Source organism: Ilyonectria robusta (assembly GCF_021365365.1).
Source record: "Ilyonectria robusta strain PMI_751 chromosome Unknown BGZ61scaffold_50, whole genome shotgun sequence".
Taxonomy (NCBI): Eukaryota; Fungi; Ascomycota; class Sordariomycetes; order Hypocreales; family Nectriaceae; genus Ilyonectria; species Ilyonectria robusta.
Genome location: NW_025764484.1, coordinates 51,270 through 74,034, shown reverse-complemented (window position 1 = coordinate 74,034; position 22,765 = coordinate 51,270). Strand labels below are relative to the sequence as shown.

Sequence of the window (22,765 nt, the reverse complement as noted above, 5' to 3'; positions counted from 1 at the left end):
AGAAGACATGGTGATGACACTCCGATGCGCCATTCAAGATAGAAATGGGGGTCGCCCCGCTTTCTTTGATTGTAATGGAGTGGTGGTTTTGTCAACAGATTGGCGACAACACCCCAAGCTGAAAAAGTTGTGGAAGAGCGGGGTAGACAAGTGCGGCTTCGAGCTGCAATCTGAGTGGCGGTGCGCTGGCTGTGAGGTATTGACGCCTCTCGAAACACTGTAGTCTTTGACGTGTGTTAAGTACCAACTACCTCGTTTGCATTGGACATCTGTCCGGCGTTCAGTAGATACACGGGAACGCAAGTCGATAAGCTGCTTCCCACCTCCGGAATGCCAATAAAAGTTGCTGGCTAATAGTCTGGGTCAGAAGAGCTGTCGGATGGGCCCCTGTGACTATGTGTGGCTTCGGAGGGAATCTAATGCATACTGTGGCTTATGAATTGTAGTGGCTTAACAGTTGAAGGGCGGCCAATACATGGCTAGGTGCCCATGTATTGGCCGCCCAGTTGAAGCTTTTGCTTAATAGGCACGTGCAAAAACCAAAACAGATCGCCAACGTAAGGGGATGTTTACTCTCTACGTGTGTTTTCGCGACGCGTTTGAAGGCGATTACACGCGTTGGCTGGTTGTGGAACTAGCCAATAAGACGGAAGGGTAGCGGGCAGCCTACTGTGGGGCAGGTGAGCCCACGCTGGCGAAGCTCACCGGCTCCGCTGGGTCGCGCGATTGGCCGGGGTGCTGGAGCAAAATGCTTCATCCTAATCCCAACCAGAAGAAAGATACAATTTTTTAAGGAAATGGTGAACTGGAGTAGGAGTAGGGCCGAGAACGGCATAATCGCGGTGCTCCTAATGTGGACTAGCGCAGATTTTTGTATTTATGACCGCTTCTGCACCTAGAATTCCTCTCCTCTTTTCTTATAGAATAGGCCACGTTTTGCTCCTTTTGATGCCTGGATATCAGTCAGTATGGATGGATGCATAGATTTTAATTCTCCTGGAATCATCCCTAGAATGGCAGAATTTATATTTCTATGAATTGAACGTATAGGCACTTGACGCTCCAATTGACCAACTTGCAGAACCGGCTGGCTGAGGTTGGTAGCCAGGCGGGTGCGGGGAAAAAAAGTGGCGCAGGGGAAAAAAAAGGTGGCGCGGGAAGAAAAAAAGGTGGCGCAGGGATTGTGGTGAAGCGGTTGTGGTGCAGGCGGCTCGCACGGACCATTCTGTTGGCCCGAGCTTACGAAGGAGGGCGCGGAAGGAAGAACCTTTCGTTCCTCAAGGCATTCAGCAACAGGAGACCGGTCCCTGCGGGCCCGCCAATGCCTTTCGGAACGTCCCTCGGATCCTCTGATTTCCCTATGGCTCTTCGATGACGGCTCGGTATATTGATTGAGGGTATACGGTGTTAGGTGGTGAGTAAAGGACGAAGGTTTTCGTTTCGCATCACTATGGCTTACAGCCCAGAACCTTATCTGCCGTGTGACGTAAGGATTCGATACCATGGGAATTTTAAAAAGAACTTGACTCATCTTCTAACAACAAAACTGAAAGCTTTCGAAATAGCAAATATATATTATATCCCTATCTTTATTTCTTTGACCGCCTGATCTTCCTCGGGTCGTAGGACTGAGCCACTCTCCATGGCGCCAATCGATTACTCCAAATGGGACAACATAGACACCGATTCCGAGCCACAAACCCCCACTCAGCAGGTGTCTCCGGTCGAAGCAAACCCAGCACCTGCCCCAGCCACCTCCCAGTCGGCTGCACCGGCATCGACGGCAACACACAGCGCGTTGGGGTCCATCCAAGTCGTCATCGTCCGGTGCGACGTTGAGAGACTGAAATTCGCACCTTGGTCCGCCACGTCGATCCAGGCAGATCATCCCGTTTTCTCGCAGCCCGTGCCTCCTGTCGCAGGACTTATCGAGGTCCCGCTGGTCCTCTACCGCGTAGGCACTGAGTCGGCAAACCGAGCCGACCTCGACAACCAGATCGCCACGTATCTCAATATCGACGCCGAGTCCGGGTTTGCGCCCCCGGAGTGGCGGTCATATGTCGGTACCGTCGTGGTTGCGCGCAAGGACATGAAGCCGTTGCTGCCGCACCATCTTGAGGGCGTGTGGATGTTCTGTGACCGCATTCTGGACCTCTTCGGAGAGGGAGAAGGCGCGCCGAGAAGTCTGTACAATAGACAGGCCTTCGAAGAGTGGTGGAAAGATTATTGCGAGGAACAGAAGGAGTTCCGGCCGGGGAACGGAGGCGAGAAGGATCCGGATGATTGGCGGGCGGTGAGGTCGCCGTATGAGATGTAGGGGTGTTAATTCGCCCTAGGCGTGTGTCCTGAATAACAGAAACGTTGTGTCTCGCCGTCGGGCGATCTTTTGGATGGAATCTCACGCTGTCCTACGGATGGCTTTGCTGACTTTCAAATATCCGTCTCGTTTCTGCCGCTAGATCTGTCAACCTCTGCATGCCATCAACTATACTCTGGTCCAGCTTATTGCCGATGAAATCCTGGTGTCGTACGGGACTGAGAAGTTTGATGCCTTGTAGTGTCCTACACCTGGATAGCTGTACATAGAGACTAGTAAAGTCGCATTTAGAAGGCTGGCCATTGGTCATACGATTCCCTCGCAGCTCCAAGAGCACTTCCACAAACGTCTTGCTTTGGGCTTTATAGTCAGTAAGAACAAATGCCGGGACAACCGGCAATCCCCGGCGAGTGCATTTCCCCGATAGGAACCTGAAGCGGGAGTTGGTCCCTGTTGGGAGGGCTGGGACGGCTATATCCTTTGTCTCTCGCGATTGTAATAATATGCCCAGTGGCGGGCCAAAGTGGATGGTGACGTCGTCCGCAAGATGGTAGCCTGGGGATTTCGGATCGGGGATGACGTCCGCAGCGGCAAACTCGGCCCCATTCACAATCTTCAAGCCAGTATATATATTTTTATTGACAACTACTGGCATCCCCTGGGCATAGAAAAAGATACCAGGGGCCTTGCAGTTGGAATCGTCTCCTTGTTCTATAGTCTGGGCGATCTCGTTCTGAGATAGGGTTCCACTCCGCCAGGTGTGGGTCGAGACGAAGACAGAGATATGTCTCTTGTTAAACCGGGCCCAGTCTACCACAGCTTCCATGTTGAGGCTCCATCGGTTGCGATTGAGCGGCGTTATGGCGCGCAAGCCATCTTTGAAGGTGATTTGGGAGCGGTCCACCAGCTTCGTGTTGAGCAGGTCAAGGTCTTGCTGTGTCTGGGCCCCCGCCCGTACTCTGTTTAAAAGAGCGCCTAGCTGAGGATCGTCTCTTGCGCGGACTTGCTCCTCGAGAAGAACGACTGTCTTGAACATCAGCCATAGACTGTACCCACGGTGGTGGGAAATGGTCGCTTGTCCCAGTGAGGCGGCGAAAGCGGGATCCACGATTCGGTCCACAAGGATGCTTGTCTCCCGCACTGGGGGGAACTGATAGAAATCCCCCATCAAGAGAACAACGGGAATGCCGCCAAATGGCTTATCTAGGCAGTCGCGGAGCGACTGGAGGTGGCAGCTGGCGTTGAACAGAGTGGCTCCTCCAAGCATGCTCACTTCGTCGATCACGAGGGCTAGCTTCTGCTTGCACGTGCATTTTTTAGCTTCCGAGAATGTTGGAGGCCGTGTATTATGAGAGTGATGAGTATCCAGTCTGCAGGCCGAATGGAGTGTCGTCCCGCCGATCTGGGCTGCCGCACTGCCTGACGTGCCGGTAATCTGAAGCTGATGTGACTGACCTCTGGCCGCGAATACGTACCGTAAGGCATCGACGATCCTGGATTTTCCAGTACCGCCTGGTCCTCCAACGTACTGAAGATGCTGACCAGCGGAGTCAGGGTTGGCAGCGTACTTGTCCAAGAAGCTGCACACCAGCTGAAGAGCCATACTTTGCAGATAGTTGAGCGTATAGCTGGAGGCGGCAAGGTGCCCCATCTCTACAAAGCTTTTGGTGAGGCCCACGTCGAGAAAGATTCGAGGACCTTGTATGACTGGGTCTTCATCTTGCCGCGGAATGGGAATCTCTGTGTCGCAATGCCGAACAAGCAGATCGTCGATGTCGGCGTTACCCGTGGAGGTTGTGCCACATTGGAGACCGCCCTCCCTCTCATCGAGCATTCGGAGATGCAGCATGTCCTGGGCCTTTGCCGCGGCCCGAACATCCTCCCCAGAAAGAGTCGGATGCTGGTATAAGGAGCTATCCTGGTTACGGCGAATTTGCTGATAAAAACCTTCCTGACGTGGGACAAACGGCCGACTCTCTTCAGCCGGGTTCTCTTGGCACAGGTCCCGGATCAGGCTCCGCAAGACTGGGGAGTCCCTCGTAGCGTCGGAGTCTCGCACGGCATTGTGCAGAGCTCGGAGAAGAGCTGTATAGTTTTGGTGATGCTCAGCCGTCGTTGCAGACTCTTCACTACAGTCGCCTTCATCAAGAGGGAACTCTACGTCAACCGTATCGTCGCCCTCCGACCGGCTGGCCCAGAGCTTTGCGTCTTTGCGTGCGTCTTCGGCTGATTTGCTGAGGAGGGAGATGTTCGAGACGTGGAAACGCAGCCGGCCGCAGAGAGAAGCTTCATAGGTTGACCATATATCGGTGATATCGCCGCGTGTCTCGAAAAGGAAGTCTTCCCAAGGTACGAATAAGGCCAAATGGAGAACGGAGTTGCTAGGCGGAAGGGGTCAGAGTTGGCCCGGAGTCGGTAGCATAGACTCTGGAGACGTACCGTTTGAAGTACACGGGGTGGTCGTCCTCGTGGTCGTTGCTGATGTATCCCTGAAAGATCGGCACGGCGTATTCGTGAGGTTGCCGAAGTTTTTGCAACCAGCCGTGGCATTCGGGAGAGGATCCCTCAAGAGATATGTGGGTTTCATCCTCATCTCGGTCACTGCGACGCACCAAGTCAATCATCGACATATAGTCATAGAGGCACAGAGATCTCAGAACTTGACCTCTGCAGGCATAAGCGTCCAAGTACAACAAGGTACGCCCGCCTTCCCTAAGCTGCACCGCCTCAGGAGGCTCCTCTAGGTCCGTTTGTACGCCGGCTTGACGACGAAGATGCATCCAGCGCCGGAAGACGGTCCAATACAGTGCGGTCAGATTTAGGAAGGACCAGTGCGGCACGTTGGTAAAGTCCGTCTGATAGCCCAGCAGATGGTAACACACCTCTACAGCCGAGAGCTGTCTCTCGGAAAAGATTCGATTCGCAGCCCTCATCAGAAACTGACGGCTCTTGTTCAGCAGGGCGGGGCGAGCGTCACGCTCGGCGGGGTCCGACACCTGACGCCTCCGCTCAGCAGATTCAGAGAGCTGTCGGAAGACCTCAGCTGCTAGGACAATACGTTTCCACATTGGCGTATCCAGTTTAGTGGCGTAGTTCGTGATGTAATACACCATGGCCAGGCCCTTGGTCCTCGTCAAGATCATCGAGATGTCGTGGTTGTGGCGGAGGCCGATCGCCATTGCTTTGTTATATCGATTGACTAGCGAGTGGTTCCGACGGATATTGAGTAGGCCATCATTTGTAAATCCTGTCTTTTCGACAATTTTCCAGGGCGCCTTGAACCGACACGCGGTCCTTCTGTTACTGTCCGCACTCTGTTCGGCGAGTCCCTTCAGAGAATACTTGAGACAGGTATAAGTGTGGGAATGAACTTGGCAACAGTACGCGATGTAGTTGGCCTCGTTTTCGAAGGCCGCAGTGAGAGCTTCGGTGCTGTTCATGATTCCTTCGTCGGGGTGGATCGGCTTCCTCTCCTGTCGGACAGCATTCCCGGCGTTCTCGTCTAAACATTCATGAAAGACCGAGTCCACGTACCGAGTCACTTGGGCACGGTAATCTTCTTCTTTGGGGTCGGCCATGTCGTCGATCAGGGCCGGCAACTGCATGTTGCCGGCCAACCAGAGTAGTCCATGTAGATGTAGACTGCCGCGTTCGTTCGTTTCCACCGTTGCATAATAGTGGCTGATCTTCCCGAAAACCGATTCTTGGCCTGTCCTGACGTATTTTTCGAAGAACAAAGAGACTTCTCGGTGGAAGAAGATGGCGGAGCTGACCGGGTCCATGGTGCTAAGGGCGATCCTGTCATACCTCCCCCGAAGATCGGCTAAGAGTTCCTTTGCCGTGTCATACTCGTGGAGCCTGTGGATGGAGAGCCACATCTTCACCGGGTTGTTGATGTCATTGGGGTTGATGGTAATCCAAATCACGGGCGTGCCGGTCCAAATGTCAAGTGCTTGTATCTTCCTCCGCATCAGGAGTCGGCTTTCGTTCGAGAGCGGCTGTGCGTGGCCAAAGATGGACAGCTCCCGGAGCAGGAACGATATGTCGGGGTCAGTCGTCTTCCTCGTCTCTCGCATCTCATTCTCGGCGGCTTTTAGGCGGTCCGTCGTCAAGCTCCCATACACCCGTTCAAGTTCCTGAAAAGAACCCTTTGTCATGCGGACCATGCTGATACGGCGGTTGGAGGATCGCAGGAGGATGTTGAAGACCAAGAAACAGAAGATGGGATGGGTGGCAAACCGACCTCCGTGTCGTTGCAGAACATACTTGGCCCAGCAATTGAGCGAATGGTTGGAATGTCGCCGAGTATGCTCTGAAGCATCTCGTCGATTGGAATTCGATTCCCCCAGTGTCTTTGGGCCACCTCTCCCCCACGGGAAAAGCTTCGGGAAGGTCCGCGGGAAGAAGTCCTCGTGCAGGGTATCTGCGAAGTCGGCACCACGCTCCACTCTGATGAACGGCTGTTCACCTGTTGTCTGAAGGTGCATAGCGCATGGCTCAGCATCGTCGGCTTCTCGACTCTGACTCGTCTGGAGAGCGTCGGCTAAGAAGGACAGCTTATCGGCCTCCTCGAAAGCAGCTGGCCCGTCAAGGGGAAACATGCCAGAGGATGACGTCCCATAAACGACTTCACCGTCGCGGTCGGCATCATCTGGAGGCAAGGGATGGTGCTGTTCGATCGACAGAGTGCCATCCGGAGGGCAGTGGCCGGAGCCGGAGCCTGTTGGTGCTGAGGTGGTGAGGAGTTCAACACTCACGAACCGGTTCACCTCCAACCCTCGATCGGTATCTGGGACGATATGATCCGTCTGCGTCTTCTCAGCAGCCGACGGCTCCTCCCTCTGCATCATATCCATGATGAGGGTGGGAACATTAGAGCCCTCCGCGTACCGCCAATCGTCTATCTCGTCGTGATTGATTCTGATGTGCTCGTAAAGCGGATTGTTTATCTGGAGCCACGACAAGGCAGCCCTTACACGGGACTTGCGCACTTGGAGAAGATGCCCAACGTCTGCAGAGTTAGGTTTGCTCGAACCACTCCAAGAGACGTGGATGTTTTCGATGGTCTCCAGAAGAGGGTGGGGTAGAACTGTAGCAACGAGGTCCTCCACCTTGTTCGGAAACACCACAATATGGCCCTTCACGTGCTTCCGGTAACTGAGGCCCGACGGGGTCTTGTTGTCGACGGTGAACTTTGTGATGTAGCCGAAAGGGGCCTGGAGAGCAATCAGCCTCTCTTCAACAGGAGAGAGGCCATCGAGCTCTTCAGGGTACCGATGCTCGCATCCGATGTCCATGTTGTTGACCGAGCAGACCTTCGGAAGCTTTCCATTTTCCAAGCCGGTGCGGCACTCGTGGCACACCTGAACTCCATCCCTGTCGTCCAGTGGAAGGCACTTCCTGCACTGCTGAAGAGTCCTCGTGGCCTGCAGCAAGGAGGGCGTCAACTGCCTCTTCCACTGGATGGTGGTAAGTTCGCAAGGCGCATGCTTTCTGTAGCAGAAGACGCAATGCGAAATTGGCAACGTCTTTTCATCCGTAAACGCCTGGTAGAAGGACTTGGCAGCGTCGACCTGGAGAGCGAGTGGGACCTCTTTGCGCCATGATCTTGTTGCTGATGCCTCCTCTTTGTCGCGAAAGCAAGATTCGTGGTATTGTAGAATAGATCTGAGAGACTCCCGCTGGAGCTGGACGGTTTCCCGTATCGGCCGCGGCCTCGTCGGGGCGCGGTTTGGTTGCGTGTTCGGCGGAGTTGGAAGCGTTTCCTCCATCGACCGCCGCGTCTTCTTCGGGGAGCGGTTTGGTTTCGGGGCATGGTTTGGTTGCGTGTTCGGCGGAGTTGGAAGCGTTTCCTCCATTGACCGCCGCCTCCTCTTCGGGGAGCGGTGTAGGTGCGTAGGCGACGGAGCTGGAAGCGCTTCCTGTTCCCTGTGGCGCTTTGACGAAGGAAGGGTCTGTGGAGGGCGGTACAACCTGTTGGGAGTGGTCGGCCGCTCTATCTGTTCGGTCTTTCCGGCCCTTTGACGGGCTCGTTCTTCGGCGCGCTGGCGGTCCAGATGATCCAACATGCGGAGGATCTCCTCATGGGGGACTCTGACCGGCTCCTTTTGGGGCTCGAGGAGGGCTTGTAGAGTGGCATCGTCGGGAGGGACTCTGACCGGCTCTTGCCTGCGGTGGACGGCCCTCTGGGATGTCAGGGAATTTGGAACCGTCGATTGGGAGGCTCCCTGCCTCCCTCGGGCCCTGTTCTGAGTGCGTTGCCGATCCAGATCTTCCAACGTACGGCGGATGTCATCAATTGGAACTTTGACTGATTCTTGACGGGGCATGATAACAAGTGGATGTGAGGCATGGGCGTGGTGAGGACGAAAAGGAGAGGTAAAACAAATGGCGCGCCATCAGGATAGGAGGCAGCTAACAAAAGAGAGACAATCGACCGCCACTTGAAAAGAAAAAAACAACTGAGGGCTACCGGTAGGACGGCCTCCCCGTGCCACTGACAAAATCGCAACCATTTCAACCATTTCAACCAATTTTACCAATTTTACCAATTTTTCGAAGCGAATTCTCCGTGGATGTACGGACGGTGGCGGGGTCGGTGATAAAAATAAAACGATAAAAACGAAACGACAGAGGGAGCGTTAAAAGTGGCGCGGGGGGGCAGATGAAGAGCTCTGTGGATTTACGGACGGTGGCGGCGCTCCGGGAACGGTCCCTCCCCGCCAGGTCACGGCAGGGCTCCGAGGTCCCCTGCTCCGTGATCCGGCGTGATCCGGCGGGCCGCAAGAATAGCGGCGCACGGTTTCCGGACCGTGGCTTTAGTACGGTGGGCGATAGGGGGCACTGGCGCAAAACCCCCGGTCGTTTCCTTTTGGGTTTAGGTGCCCATCTCCTTAGTCATCTCAGTACTTTGGGTCGCGATGGGATATGTACTGCGGACTAGCAGCGGGCTCGCGCGGTGGCCTAAGGTCCGGTTTCCTGCTCAATGTCGACAGGTGGAAATGGTGAACCGGTTGCGACCAAACAGATACTTCGCAGCAACATATCCCCATAGTTCTGACAATCTTCAGTTGATCATTTCTAAACCAATCTACTACCTAACTGTCTTTGCTATTGTCGCAATCGAAACGCAATCATGTCAGAAATCTCGCTGGCTTAGCTGCCAATTCAGCTTCCGCTCGCGATGAGAGCAGCGTGGCGAGCCCGCAAGTACGGTGGCACATTAGGCACTCACCGCCAAAGTGCAAAAAGTGAAAATCTGAAAATTTTCATTGACATCGAATACAGGGCTCTAGCCCCTATAGCCCGCTATAAATACAGGGCTCTGCCTACTGAAGCCCACTATAGTCTGCACACTTTTTAGTAGGCGATAGTGACCGCATCTCCAAGCTTCGCAGCTAGCAACTTTTACATTAGCCAGCCTTCTACTGAATACAGCGCTATAGCTGCTATAGCTAGCTACATTAAAGAAGGCTGCCGCTACTATGGCTTCGTGCGAGAGGCAGCGTTGCGGCTGGTGCAGCCGGATATATGTCCTCTTAGCTGCGGCTGCTAAAGCTCCGTGCGAAAGTGAGGGCTGCGGCTCTGCAGCCTGCTATAAGATAAGGCTGCAGCCTGCTGGAGCCTGAGGGTTATAGTGGGGTACAGTGGTTAAAGTGTGGTCACTCTAACCCGCTATAAAATATAGGGCTCTGACCACTATGGACCACTATAAAAAATGCATGTTATAGCGGGCTACAGGAGCTATAGCCCTGTATCGAAGTTGATGAAAATTTTCAGATTTTTTGTCATTGCATTTTGGCGGTGAGTGCCTAATGTGCCACCGTACACAAGAGCTCACCGCAGTAATCCCGCTCCTGGTCAGCAGCGGACTAGCTCAGCGACCTCCTGCTGAAATGAGCCTAGCGACTTCAACCACGATCATAGGAAGGCCGATGTTGTTCGCTCTTATTAAATTAAAGCCTCAGTAAAATTTGGACTCTCCCATTTTACACGACCAGCTCCTGCTTTGGCTTCGTTTGGCGAAGTAGTTGTGAGGAGCCTCGAGGAGAGAAAGGTTATAGCGCTGAAGACCATCGCCGGGGCTGCTCGGCTCTAGATTGTAAGTATAGCCAAGTCGGAAGATGCAAGTTCAAGTACTTACTCTATGTTCAGCAACTGAGGTCAGTCGGACGAGGAGGAGAATGAGGATAATTTGGAAGTGTCGGTTCTAATCCAGCTGCCACATGATGCTACATGTCGTTATGAATGGAATTGAAATGCATTCTGCTGGCTCGCTGCGGACACGTTGCTGCGACTGCATCTTCCGCGCCGCCTCAAAAACCAAGAAATTCAAGCTGAGGTACAAACTTCAATGTACTGTGGGGCCGTTTGACAACGCTGCTAACCCAATTTGGCACCTTCGAGGTGGTTTTGGGGGTTTTGCAACAGTGACCCCTATAGCCTGCCGTACTTTAGTGGCTGGAAAGGATCAGGGCGCTATGCGGTCCGGGCGTTGGGGAGGAGAGAGGAGAGAAGAGGACGCGGAAGAAAGAACCTTCGGAACTAACGTTCCTCAGGCACTTGCCTTCAGGTTTATGTTGCATCTAAGACTTACATCTAAGACTTACATCTAAGACTTACAAGCTCCACGATCTACAAAGCTTGGTTCGGATCGAACTAGAGCAACTCGGCCAAAAAGTTGCCATACCGGATCTCCTTGATGTTGCCGAAGAGATTTACCCAGGTGCCCACATGGGAGACATCTGGTTCCAATCCTTCATACATTCGTGCTTATCACGAATGTCGGATGATCTCAAGTTGTATGAGAATCTAATAATTCTGAGGGAATTAGAATGGAAGAATACGATTGGTTCAATGGTTTTGAGGTCCTGCATGTTGAGGCTACAGAGATCCAATGTGGCAGCCAGTGGCTCAAGCGTTCCGAGGGACCTAGCCAGAGAGCAGCAACGCCCCTTCAGGGCAGACAAAGCCGAGCCGACTACCAACAAACCTGAGCCACCAGATTCCGATGTTTCAAATACGGCCAATTATACACCTTCGACCGCATCGTTCGAAGCCTCGGATCCTTTTGAGACGTGAATGGATCGAGATTCACCCGCCTCTTGCGGAACCTGGGTGGGCACTGATAGCAGGTCTCGATTGCAATTCGAGTTAGTGTAGATGAATGATAACAGTGTTATACAATCCCGTACGATAGTAGAGCCATTAGTAGTAAGGTCATTTAGCTTGTCTGGGGCCACATTGGCGATGGTCATGTTCATCAGAGTCTGATGGCTTGCGGGGTAAAGTAATTGGGTTAGGCTCTGTTTTGTGTTGATCTGCAATTGTTTCGAAGAAAGACAGCGCTCGGGTCTCGACCGCGGTCTCGACGGGATTGGGCTCGGACCAGGTGGACAAAGTGACTCGCGTCTAGACCACTTCAAGGGTGCATGCAACTCTATAGTATGGAGAAATGCCTTCACCCTTGCGTCAATCGTTGGCGTTCCTCGTCCAAGCCACTTCTCCCTTATCTACTCGCCGATGCATGGCGGCGAGAAGGAACCTACACGAATCCGGGAGATCCGGAGGCTCCATTTCGCTTTCCTTATGTTGAACTGTTCAACGGCAGGTAGGAATCGTTGCAGCGGAGCGGGTATGAGCCCCGAACCCAAGATCCCGCTTTGTTTGCGCCTGATTGGGAGCCTGTCCGGGTTAATAACTCCTTAACCGCTCTCGACTGTGATACATGGCGCATTCCTACGATAGTCGCGCCAGCGAAAGCCGAAATTACAAAATTTTGTCGGGATATGTTTCCTGTCTTGTACAGTTATGTTCAAAACTACCTTCCTTATTACACATAACTGTTCTCTTACCAAGTCTTAACCAGGACTAACTAGGTACAGTACAGTGGAGATATCTAGATTCTCCTTATTTCCTAATATCCACAATCTAAGCAGTGTTATCATCATTAAAACGCCGCTTTGTGCCCTTGCTGCTCAGACTCAAGGTAGGTCACCGAGTACGGATGTGGACAAAAAGACTAGCGCCCCACTATAACAGTGCGAGCCAGGGTACCTGGTTCATTCGACCGAAATACACACCTGAGACACCGCCCGACGAAGGAATCTACCGCCTCGGCTCGTGAACGTCATTTTCCCCATCTGTTAGTATTCCTTTGGGTTTTTATTACACCCGAATCTGTGAATAACTTCACGACAGCGAAATTCCTCGTTATTACCTGCTATGATGCCAGTTCACTGCTGTTGTTGCTTCGGTCACGTGATTCAGATCATTGAGAAGCCATGGAAGGTCGGGAAATCCTCGGGAGAGTGGGGTCACGCGACAGAACACATGACCAAGGAGTCGTCGCCCCAAGAAGGGCTACGGCACCATATTAATCCGAGTCCGCCGGCTCAGCTTTTGGCGCACGAACATTGATGCCTCCATTTGAATACCCGTTGGCATTGTGGGGCAAGCCGCCTACCAACCTCGTCCCGAGGTTGGTCCGGAAACCCTGTGTCAGCCGGGAAAATGTGTGTCAACGTAAGCTGCTGCCTTCAAGCTGTAAAATCATCAATTTCAGGATCTTTATCTTTCAGACTTTATGACAGAGTCATTTAAAAAGGAAATAAGCCGTAACTAGGCTCGTTGGAAAGCTACGAAATAGCTGAAAACACACGAATTGACAGAAAATAGCGGAAATCACATTTTCGGCCTCAATTGCGCCGCCTTTTCCTAGGGCCTGATTCTGGCTGCCGATCAGGATCCTGTTGACGATGTGTTGTCTCCGCCTTCCTAGTAGCCTGATCGTCACGAAATTCCTTCAGCATCTTCTTGATGTTATCGTATCTGCGTACTGTTGGCATTAGGTCGGGAAGTTGTGGTGTTGTGATGTTATCGTCATCGGCGTCATCGACTAGATCCAAGGCACTAGGGGGCGGCGATGATGTTATCCCTGGAGGCGTTGTAAGATCAGGAATTTCCTCGCCGCCTAGGTCACTGAACCCTATGAGATTGACTTCATCATCTTCATCGTCTTCCTCTTCTTGGAGCGGTCCTGTGAGGGTGAATTCGACGTCATCATCATCATCAGGCCAGGCACTCTGATCCATCGCGATAATCGGTCTTGCGGCACGGCGGGCTTGTTCTTGGGCTTCAGAAAGTGACTTCTTTGGCCGCTGGCTAAGGGAGTCATTATGATGCTTTCGATTTGCTTCGAGGTCTTTGTATCGGTCGAGGTGGCCGGTCTCTTCGAGCCACTGGTTCCAAGTTAGTCTCGGCAGATAACTGACTCCCCGGGACTGAATTTCCTGCCGCCAAGCAGCCTTGAGAGCCCTTATCTCCTGAAGAATGATAGATCTGCCTGACCGCAGTTGAGAACGCTGTTCCTTGGCCTCTGCTGCTGCCATAGCTGCTTCATGTTGAGCCCGAATCTCAGGAAATCCAACACTTGTGACGAAGTCACCACTTGGCCGTACGCGCTGGCCGGACCTCCTTCTTTTCCCGTATTTCTCGATACGATTAAGCCGGTGTGAGGCAACGGCCTCACGTTCTCGATGCAGCAGTCCCGCCTCAGTCACAACGTCGCGGATGTTGGCGATAGCTTTAAGGGTTGGGGAGCTCATGACCTCCTGGTACCGCCTGTAGATCCGCTCTATCTGGTCTTGAGCATCCTGAAATCGAGTCTCTGAAGGCAACATCTTAAGAACAGACGGATGGATCGCATTTCGCTCTCTGCGGTGCTTGGCGAGGATGCGGTTGATCACGGGCTTCGAAGATGTGGGCCAAATACCGGCTTTTTCGAACCCTGACATGATGTTATGTCTCTTGAAGCCGTCTTTATAGATCCTTGAGAATGCAGAGGCGAAGTCTTCGCGGGAAAACGTTATGTTGCCTTCCCGAATAGACTTCCTAAGTTCCTTCTGATGTGAGTTCTTCATCGGCTGAAAAACACCAACATCAAGCGGCTGCGTGAGGTGTGTTGAGTGTGACGGCAACACGCAAATGATGATATCAAATTGAATGCAATACTGAATAGCATCGAAGCCTAGGTGGCCGGAGAAGCCGTCGATTACGAGAAGTCGGTAGATTCTATCCTCATCATTACGAATAGCGGGAGGCGCTGTCAATGTGATGTGTGGCGATGAGGCATCTCGAAGCCATTCATCGCAGCCGAACCACTCTGTGAGAGTTACTCCTTTCTGCTTAGCCTTTGTAGAAGCAAGCCAGGAAAACGCATTGAAGTGATGAAGCCATTCGAACGTGATATGTTGGTTGCTGAAGCCGGTATCTGACTGTGCGATCCTCATCCCTGGGATAGCATCTATGTTGGCCCAAGACGTTGTTGCTAACGCCTTGAAGATCAGCCAAGGAGGGATACTATCCCCAACCGCATTAGCACACCCAAGTTGTGTGCAAGACTCACGGTTCGAGGGATCAACAACTTCATAGCGTTGTGACCGCGTGGTGCGGACCACGAGGACTTGGATCCGTTCTCGAAGGCATCCGATGCGAATACCGCACTCGTCTTCATTCCAACACTCTGAAGGACCGATATCGTGGTCACAGATAACTTCCTGAAGGTTGGAGAAGAACTTCTTGATGTCTTTGACGTCAGAAACTTCAAATGCTTTGCGTGCCTTATCTATGCCCTTGAGGAATGACTTCCTGAGCTCGAGATGACGACCACGGAAGTCTGAGTACCAGGACTTTGACATATGATCTTTCTCGATGCCTCTAGAATGCAGGAATTGTAATGCAGTCTCTTCAATTTGTGACTTTTCTGCTGCAAAGCCGGATCTTTCCCACCAGATGATGTACGCAACCAGGGCGGATTCTTCAGAGGCTGTCAGAAGCGGCGGACGGCCGGGAGGCTTCGGAGGAACATAAGATGATGATGACCTCTTAGCAGCACGTCTAACGGCCTCTCTATTCTCGTCAATTTGGTCTGCAACAGCGCGCAATGAGGGTGGTGATGCAGCAGCTTTGGCGGCACTTCGTGTGTTATACGGCGTATTTGGATTGAGTGCAGCGAGCACCCGTCGTGTCAGATCGGCCCGATCTTTATCTGACGGGTTCCTCAGAGGCTGTTTTACTATAGGAATGCCGCGTCTGCGAGGCATCTTGTGGTTGCGCGTGGTAGATCTGAAAAGACGAAAATTTGGTGTGATTTTGGGCTGCGGTTGATGAAGGTCAGGCAGGATTTAGTGACACATAGTTTCCCGGCTGACACAGGGTTTCCGGACCAACCTCGGGACGAGGTTGGTAGGCGGCTTGCCCCACAATGCCAACGGGTAGATGTATTCGCCCGAGGCCACCAATCCCCCACTTGATGACACCGGCTGCGCTTCCATACTGGTTCGTGCTCGAGACCGTACCACAAGAGCCCAGGACGAAGACACAGCTAAAGCACACCAACAGGCCAGATCCTGAACATGGTTGGGTCAGCTAATTCACGAAAGCGAGTCTATATCTCCTGCCGTGCCATCTTCAGCGGTAATAATGCGCAAGTACGAAAGCAAAAGAAGGTGAAGGAGCTCGTGGAAAAGAGCAGGAAATCCCTGAAAACGCTGTTGCAAGATCTCGGACACGATACAGTGATTGCCATACTTCGATCCCTACTGGAAGGGAAGATTTTTGAGTCGGAAATTCGCGCTAAAATCGAGTTTCCAGAACTCTTCCGTTCATCAACCATTCGCGACGTCCAACGCCAAGCTTCTGAGGCCGACGCCGCCAATTCTACTGCAGAAGCCTTGGATGAGATTACATCACAGGATGGTGAACAGCTTGATCGAGAAGAGGATGGTGTAGAACCTGAAGAGTCAGAAGATGGTGTACCCACCATTGCTCCTGGTAGGCTACATCTATTTCAACTCAAACTACTGATAATAACTCCATTACAGTGCTATACACCATGCAGGAGCCACAAGGGAAGCTTCCAAGCCTTTATCCATCGTACCTACCATATCAGACCCAGCACCTTATTCTTAACACTGCTCAGCAGATCCTCGAAGAATGCTGTTTCAACTTTGCCTCTATTTCGATGCCTTCTGTCCTCCAGCAGAAGAGGTGGGATTGTTCAACTGCAGGAGAGCTGACGCAATGGACGAAACTTTTTCGCAAAGGCAAGGGTCGACCCTATACAGCCGCCCTAGACTTCAAAGACAAGGAATTGCTCAAAGAAGTGTCAAACCTGCGGCACACCGCTGTCCATCGGCTTCCGACTACAGCCAGGGGTGTCAGCCAACTCCTGAAGTCAGCTACGGTGTTTGCGCAATATCTACAAGACGGCTTGCGTGCCGCACAGCTCGAGGAGCTGCAATCCGATGTGGACAGTAAGATCAAGGCGATGGAGCTAAATAAGAATGTTCTAGAGGACACGGCATCATCCAAGTTGCAGGATATACAGCGGCAACGTGAGGAACTTGATAGGATGGAAGCAAAATTGATAGAAGAGATCTTGCAAGAGGATTTGGATAACAAAGCTTTGATTGGACAGCTGCTTGAGGACTCGGTCCGTGGAATATTCAGGCTCCAAAGGGATGCGACTAATAAGGACTGCCGAGAAGACTACGAGGGAAAGGAGGAGAACGAAGAAAATGAAGGAGACGAAGAAAATGAAGAGGATAAGGACCGTGATGAGGAAAAGGGCAAAGGGGAGGACGAGGTAAAGGAAGAGGACGAGGTAGAGGGGGGTAAAGACAGTGAAGAGACGCAAGGCGAAGAAAGGAAAGTCGAGGTGTCACATTTTGGGGTCATTTCCTAGATAACACGACTTTCCTCTCCTTCTCAGACCACATAGCCGGTCCTGTGACCACGATCCCGGTCCCCGGGACCCACAGGGCCCCGGCCCCTGTGCGGCGGCGACGGACTGCCGCCTCCGGCAGCAGCCGTCTTCATCATGTATAAAAGACGGGCTCTAGGCCCGTCCCTTAGCTAGAAATCAAGAGCTTTCATCATCATCATTGTGATCCTATCCATTCAGTGTGACACGAGGAGAACGAACCCAGACAGAGCCAAGACAAAGAAAGTAGCTAGAAAGAGTTTGGTATCGTGACGAGCATACCAAGGTTACTATTTACGATGTACGGCAGGTACTTGGACGTTGATCCGGACACTGAACTTGAACCTGTTACATGCTTGTGCTGCGCAGAATACCGACGTCGTCAGGATTCATTAGGAGGACGTGTAACTCTGTTTCGAGGGCTGTTAGGGTGAAGAGGTCCGATGTGCATATAATGATTTCAGTCTGCCGCTCTTCTCCAGAAATCACTATCGTTGTCAATATCGTAATCGTCGTAAGCATCACCACCATTATCATAGTCATAGCTATAATCATCAGAGTCAGCGTCGCTGAGCCTCCTGTCCCAGTCCTCCTCTTCCACATAAACGGTTGTGCTCAGTGTCCACCCGTAACTCTCCATTCTCCTTCTGAGATGATCACTCGGTCCATCCTCATATACCTCAAGAATGATCTCTTGTAGGGAAGAAATGGCTCTGAAGTGAGTATCGACGAGCTTCAGCGCCTCAGTGGCAACGTTGTAGTGGTCTAGATTGTCGAGCCGAAGTTCCATGGCATTTGTGCTATACAGGGACGTCGTAAGCGTGCTTAAATTGGCGCCGCCGCTCTGAATGTTTGCGAGGATGCTGACGCTGCTCTCGTCGATAGTGATATCGCCAGGGTCTAGATAGAGGAACTTTGGAAAGTCGATAACGATATGTCGAATACAGCCTGCGTTATGGCTACCAATTTGCTCGAGGAACGAGGCTACTTTCTCAGGATTGACCCCAGCAAAATCGAAGCGATTCTGGCCGTAGAACAGCGAGCTGGCTTCGCCGTGGACTGCCTTGCTAGCGCGGAGAAGCCCTGTTGTGAGTTCCTGTGGATCGTACCCAGGCCAAGGATCGATAGGCTCAGATGACAGTAAAATGAGTTCGTATATCGTGTTACGAAGTTCGCTAGGGAGACAGAGGAAGCTCGCGGGGGCGTCGGTGGTCGTGGGCTATTAATTCCTTGTTAACTGTATGATTCAGACCATCTTCTTGGGCTTTGACATTGCAGACATTACAGTTAAGGGGTTGAACGAAATCAGACATCTCTTTCAAATAGGATTATCCAAGTAGGCACTAGTTCTCTTGCTGTTGACAAGTCGTGATGTCAGTCAAACCCAGTGTTTTCCGCAAGTGGGGAAGTAACCCCGGTATGAAATGGGAGATCACGTGGGTCCGACAAGCTAAAGTTTCCCGAAGTCGCCTCAAAGAGGAAGGTATACAGTGCACATTTGCAGGTGGGCTCGTACTGCGTGGGTCTAATACACAGTAAACTACTTTTAAGTGCAAAGAGGAAGCTAGTAATGACCAAAACTGCAATCGTGGGAACGTTTCTCACAGTGGCAACAAGCGTAGCAGAAGCTGAGGCACATATCGCCAGCGCACAGGAACGTTTCTGGAGGCGGGCGATTAAGATGTGGACTAACCTCCACACCCTGCCAACAACCAACCCACTTCGTAACGCTACATCCCGCATCCGAAAGTTCAGAAGATATCACCGCTCGCCATTTTACGACATGGCAGTGGCACTCAATGAGATACCAGTGGAGGAACTAGAAACGGTCAACCCGTTCACATTGGCACCTTGGGCAGAACGGTTACAAACCATCGTTGCCAACAAGACAGAGACGACACAAGCAGATCTGGGCTGGGCAGTACGCATCGCAGTGAGCTGTTCAGCACGGAACGGAGTAGTAGGAGTCGGTGGGATCATCGAGATCCCTATATCGGTGCGAGGAGGACCGAGGCGTGAGCGATTTTCCTTCACGCTTGGCTTGAGAACAGAACAAAATCCGTTTTCTGGGGAATTGGCGGCGATGGCATATGCAGTCAGGCACTTACCTGACCTCAGGTACCGAAGCGTAGCACTGTTAACGAGCAACAAAGCTGCTGTGCTTACGCTGCGAAATCCTCGCCAGCAATCTGGTCAAGAGTATGTTGGATGTATATACGACTCCATTGAAGCATTAAAGGGTAACGGAAATGTGGTAACCGCCATATGGATACCCATCAGTGCTGAACATAAACTCTTGAAGACTGCTAAAGAAGAGGCGCGAGATGCAACCCGAGATGGTGCTATCCCAGCCCTGAAGTTTCCTAGAATGAGATCAACAACCCTTAACCTGGCTCTAAGGAACCAGGGCACTAACCAACGCCTGCCAGACAACGTCGGAAGGTTTTCAAAGAGAGTCGATGCTGCGTTACCAGGTAAGCACACTCGACAACTATACGACGGCTTGTCATGGAGAGAGGCCAGCGTACTGGCACAACTCAGGACAGGTATGGCCAGATTGAATGGATATCTCTTCCGGATTACAGCAGCAGCATCAGCACAATGCGCATGTGGACAAGCGACAGAGACGGTCGAGCATTTCCTCTTCCGATGCAGAAAATGGATAGCACAGCGGGCTCAAATGTTGCAGTCCACCGAGACACAAAGAGGAAATCTCTCATTTTTCCTGGGAGGAACGGCACCAGCAGACGACGCAAAATGGACGCCAAACATGCAAGCAGTCCACGCAACAATACGATTTGCAATAGCCACAGGTCGACTTGACAATACACAACGGTAAAACCAGATTGCAAAATCCCCTACTTACTTTTTACTAACCTACCCTACACCCCTCCATCAAAAACCTCGTGCCATGGACAGCTGGCACCGCTTCAGCCGCCGTAGATAGGACTCTGAACACTTGGGGAATAGCCTTCAAGTTTGCTTGCTAATAATATATACCCCACGAGACCCGCGGAAAGATTGAAAAGGAAGAGCAACAGCAGAAATTGGACGCTGTATGGGTTTTTACGAGATTATGACAAAGCTTGGGAAACGGAAATGTACAATAGCAACTAGTGCCCTATTGGTTATAAGCCACCGGGCGTAATAAATTGTGTGTGTGTGTGTGTATACACCTCGCATAGGCTTCAGCTTGGGCCGCGACGCTTGTTGAAGAGGTTGGGCACCAATCTTCCTTTATTCAATCGTCCACAAATTCATCTGAAGGACATATTTTCTGGACTATCATGGTCATCAAGAACTAGTAGCAGGAGAAATAGCAGAAAAAGAGGGGCAAATTGTAGCTAGAAAACCGATCATATGGACCAACAACCAATAATCAACAGTGACTAAACTACCCAACACCCGGATGGCCAATGGCTTGAAGCATAAATGCGGCCTGTGCCATTTCCTCGTAATCATCTGCGCCGATCGGATTACCTCCTTCGGTTGTAGGATTTTCATTCACGCCGTGCCATCCTTTTCGCTCCGCATAATGCTCGATCCTGCAGTCCTGAGCCCATACCAGTCTGCGAACCTGCAGCCCAGGCCTGGTCCTGCTGGGTAGAACCTTGCGAGAATTGGTTCGCCCGACCATCCGACTCATTTCCGCCTAACTGTGACGCTAGAATGATCCAACATAGAGGGGATTGAATGGATCCGTCGAGTAGTAAGCGCGTTACTTCTCAAGCTCTCAAACGATGGATTTAGAGGATGCCACCACGTTCACCACTCGGTCAAGAAGCGCAAAGGGGGCCACACATACTTGACATCCTCGAATGCGTCGATCTCCGCAGTTCCCTCATCGTCTTCGCCAAAACTCAACAACAGCGAATCGTCGTCATCTGCAAAGATGTTGTCGATGCACTCGTATCGAATTTCTTCCCAAGACTTTCCTGGCATATCTCGGCGAATATCGCTTTCAATGAATCTCGAGTCATTCTTTTGTTCGTAATCAACTCCGGTCCCCCTCTTGACGATAAACATAATCTCTTTGCCTCTTTCGCCATCCACCACCAGTCCCGCATCCTCTGTTATCCCAAAGGCTTCTCGTGTTGTTGAGTGTTCGGGCATGTTCTGTTCAAATCGCTTGCGTGTGTTCGCATTCATGACTGAACCGAGACAGCCCGACACGGTCGAACGGTAAATGGCGACTGAAGGCTTCGAAAGGGCGCCGTCCCTGTCCTCCAGGACACTTTGCCAGTGTGCTGGCTGAGGCTTTCGCCAGTATCTGTGCTTCTCAACTTCATCATCAGAATCAAGCGGCTCAAGTCTGGGAAACCCCAGCACTTCTGAGCTATCGCTGATGTAACGAAGTTCCTTCCACCCACAACTTTCGCTTATGAGACCATTTAAAGTATCGTAGCTAACTTGGTACGGGGGGGTGCCAAGTACGGTGAGTGTATCGAGGCGAAGGCCTGGGAGAAGTCTGAGCGTGGAAGCTAGACGATAGTAGACATCACCATCCTCGTAGGAGAGCATAAGAGGATCGCCCATGACGCGCAAATGACGCATCTTGAAGAGGGTTCCAGGAGGTAAAGCTGTCAAAATGTCGAGCATCGTCTTGGGATCTTCGAAGCTGACAAAAACCTGGCCGATCCAAGTATCCCCAATCTCCTTTTTTGCCCGGCGACAAGTTTGAAGCATGGCGAGAGCGTTTTGAGCGGGTTTGATCCTGATGCGATCAATTCGGTCGACTGCTCTCTGACCGTAACCAAGTCTGGTAGAAAAGAAGACATGTGAGTATATCTTATCGCGAAGTTCTTGAGGGAGGTGTTGAAAGAGCCTGCTCTTGTTCTGTGGATCGGCTGCGAAGGCTGGTTCGCGTGTTGTTTTTGATCTGTGCGTGGAATTATTCTTCTTCCGCGTCTTTGTCATGGCGACTTGAGATTATTCGTGTCATTTAAATTGCCAAGTTGAGAGGGAACACAAACCCGGATTCATGGTCGATGTTGAGATACGTGATCATTTAGTTGTCGAGGTCGGCCCGGCTTGCAGACTGAGTGCCGACACGGTGACACTGTGCTAATTGGCCTTATCGATCTTGACAAACCTTGGATGAGGGACATTTGACCTGGAATCCAAAGATCAAATATCAAGACTGACGTGTGGAGAGAGATTTTGTTACGCCGGCGGACGATGCACACTGTCCAACAGCCCTTGGGAGAAGCGGGCGCGGAGGCGTGAACAGGCTAACCAACCGAGGCGCGGAAGTCTCGGGAGTCGTGGCGTCATCGGCGGGGTTACGAAAAGGTTATATCAAGGCCTTGTAGGTAACGCATCATTATGCTATCATTATCAACTCTGTTCTCTTCTACCTAACTAATGCCTGAGTCTACGGATGCTAGAGAGCCTTGCTAGCAGCAAGAGGTCTGCTGGCAGTTATTGTGTTCGTAAGTGGACATGCTTGTGGTTAACGGAGAGACCTCAGCTTCGGACCCGTGAACCATGGGGTTCACAACTGGCGTGCATGCACCTAGGTGTGGTGACCGCGTTGCGTATGAGTCACATATTGGTTTAACCAAATGACGGTGCAGCAAAACGCACATGATTATGTTTCACGCTGTGTATTTTTCACAAGCTGGGCATTTAGTTGCATTGTTGTGCCACTTCCGTCACGTACTTAAGTCCTTTCCGACTCCGCA

The 22,765-nt window shown here is 51.8% G+C and overlaps 7 protein-coding genes across 7 annotated transcripts; 5 read left to right on the top strand and 2 right to left on the bottom strand.

Annotated features, from left to right (window-relative positions):
• Nucleotides 1-1,541: 1,541 nt before the first annotated feature.
• BGZ61DRAFT_594418 (uncharacterized protein) lies at nucleotides 1,542-2,317 on the top strand (the record flags this gene model as incomplete). Its single annotated transcript, XM_046256850.1, has 1 exon — nucleotides 1,542-2,317. The coding sequence occupies exon 1, from the start codon at nucleotides 1,643-1,645 to the stop codon at nucleotides 2,315-2,317; it is 675 nt and encodes a 224-aa protein (XP_046094901.1). The 5' UTR covers nucleotides 1,542-1,642.
• Nucleotides 2,318-7,449: 5,132 nt separating this feature from the next.
• BGZ61DRAFT_486562 (uncharacterized protein) lies at nucleotides 7,450-8,341 on the top strand (the record flags this gene model as incomplete). Its single annotated transcript, XM_046249874.1, has 2 exons — nucleotides 7,450-7,786; nucleotides 7,884-8,341. 2 exons carry the CDS (start codon nucleotides 7,450-7,452, stop codon nucleotides 8,339-8,341), a joined length of 795 nt encoding a protein of 264 aa, XP_046094900.1.
• Nucleotides 8,342-10,118: 1,777 nt separating this feature from the next.
• BGZ61DRAFT_466483 (uncharacterized protein) lies at nucleotides 10,119-10,418 on the top strand. Its single transcript, XM_046247678.1, has one exon. It carries the CDS (start codon nucleotides 10,132-10,134, stop codon nucleotides 10,285-10,287), a length of 156 nt encoding a protein of 51 aa, XP_046094899.1. The 5' UTR covers nucleotides 10,119-10,131; the 3' UTR covers nucleotides 10,288-10,418.
• A 478-nt stretch (nucleotides 10,419-10,896) lies between these two features.
• Nucleotides 10,897-11,522, top strand: BGZ61DRAFT_466482 (uncharacterized protein). The gene has a single exon (XM_046247677.1). The coding sequence runs from the start codon at nucleotides 11,051-11,053 to the stop codon at nucleotides 11,396-11,398; it is 348 nt and encodes a 115-aa protein (XP_046094898.1). The 5' UTR covers nucleotides 10,897-11,050; the 3' UTR covers nucleotides 11,399-11,522.
• Nucleotides 11,523-15,642: 4,120 nt separating this feature from the next.
• Nucleotides 15,643-17,259, top strand: BGZ61DRAFT_434384 (uncharacterized protein). Its single transcript, XM_046243955.1, has 2 exons — nucleotides 15,643-16,150; nucleotides 16,201-17,259. The coding sequence occupies exons 1-2, from the start codon at nucleotides 15,733-15,735 to the stop codon at nucleotides 17,061-17,063; spliced, it is 1,281 nt and encodes a 426-aa protein (XP_046094897.1). The 5' UTR covers nucleotides 15,643-15,732; the 3' UTR covers nucleotides 17,064-17,259.
• Nucleotides 17,248-18,459, bottom strand: BGZ61DRAFT_404672 (uncharacterized protein). Its single transcript, XM_046243131.1, has 2 exons — nucleotides 18,362-18,459; nucleotides 17,248-18,300 (listed from the first exon to the last, which is right to left on the bottom strand). Exons 1-2 carry the CDS (start codon nucleotides 18,392-18,394, stop codon nucleotides 17,542-17,544), a joined length of 792 nt encoding a protein of 263 aa, XP_046094896.1. The 5' UTR covers nucleotides 18,395-18,459; the 3' UTR covers nucleotides 17,248-17,541.
• Nucleotides 18,460-20,846: 2,387 nt separating this feature from the next.
• Nucleotides 20,847-21,998, bottom strand: BGZ61DRAFT_372166 (uncharacterized protein; the record flags this gene model as incomplete). The annotated part of the gene is made up of 1 exon (XM_046242159.1): nucleotides 20,847-21,998. The coding sequence occupies one exon, from the start codon at nucleotides 21,996-21,998 to the stop codon at nucleotides 20,847-20,849; it is 1,152 nt and encodes a 383-aa protein (XP_046094895.1).
• Nucleotides 21,999-22,765: the final 767 nt, after the last annotated feature.

Coding starts and splice junctions, on each gene's coding strand:
- BGZ61DRAFT_466483 (XM_046247678.1), top strand. CDS start 10,132: ATGTGCCACCGTACACAAGAGCTCACCGCAGTAATCCCGCTCCTGGTC.
- BGZ61DRAFT_466482 (XM_046247677.1), top strand. CDS start 11,051: ATGGGAGACATCTGGTTCCAATCCTTCATACATTCGTGCTTATCACGA.
- BGZ61DRAFT_434384 (XM_046243955.1), top strand. CDS start 15,733: ATGGTTGGGTCAGCTAATTCACGAAAGCGAGTCTATATCTCCTGCCGT. Junction 16,151..16,200: donor TGTACCCACCATTGCTCCTG/GTAGGCTACATC, acceptor ACTCCATTACAG/TGCTATACACCATGCAGGAG.
- BGZ61DRAFT_404672 (XM_046243131.1), bottom strand. CDS start 18,394: ATGTCTGATTTCGTTCAACCCCTTAACTGTAAT. Junction 18,301..18,361: donor TTCAACCCCTTAACTGTAAT/GTCTGCAATGTC, acceptor AGGAATTAATAG/CCCACGACCACCGACGCCCC.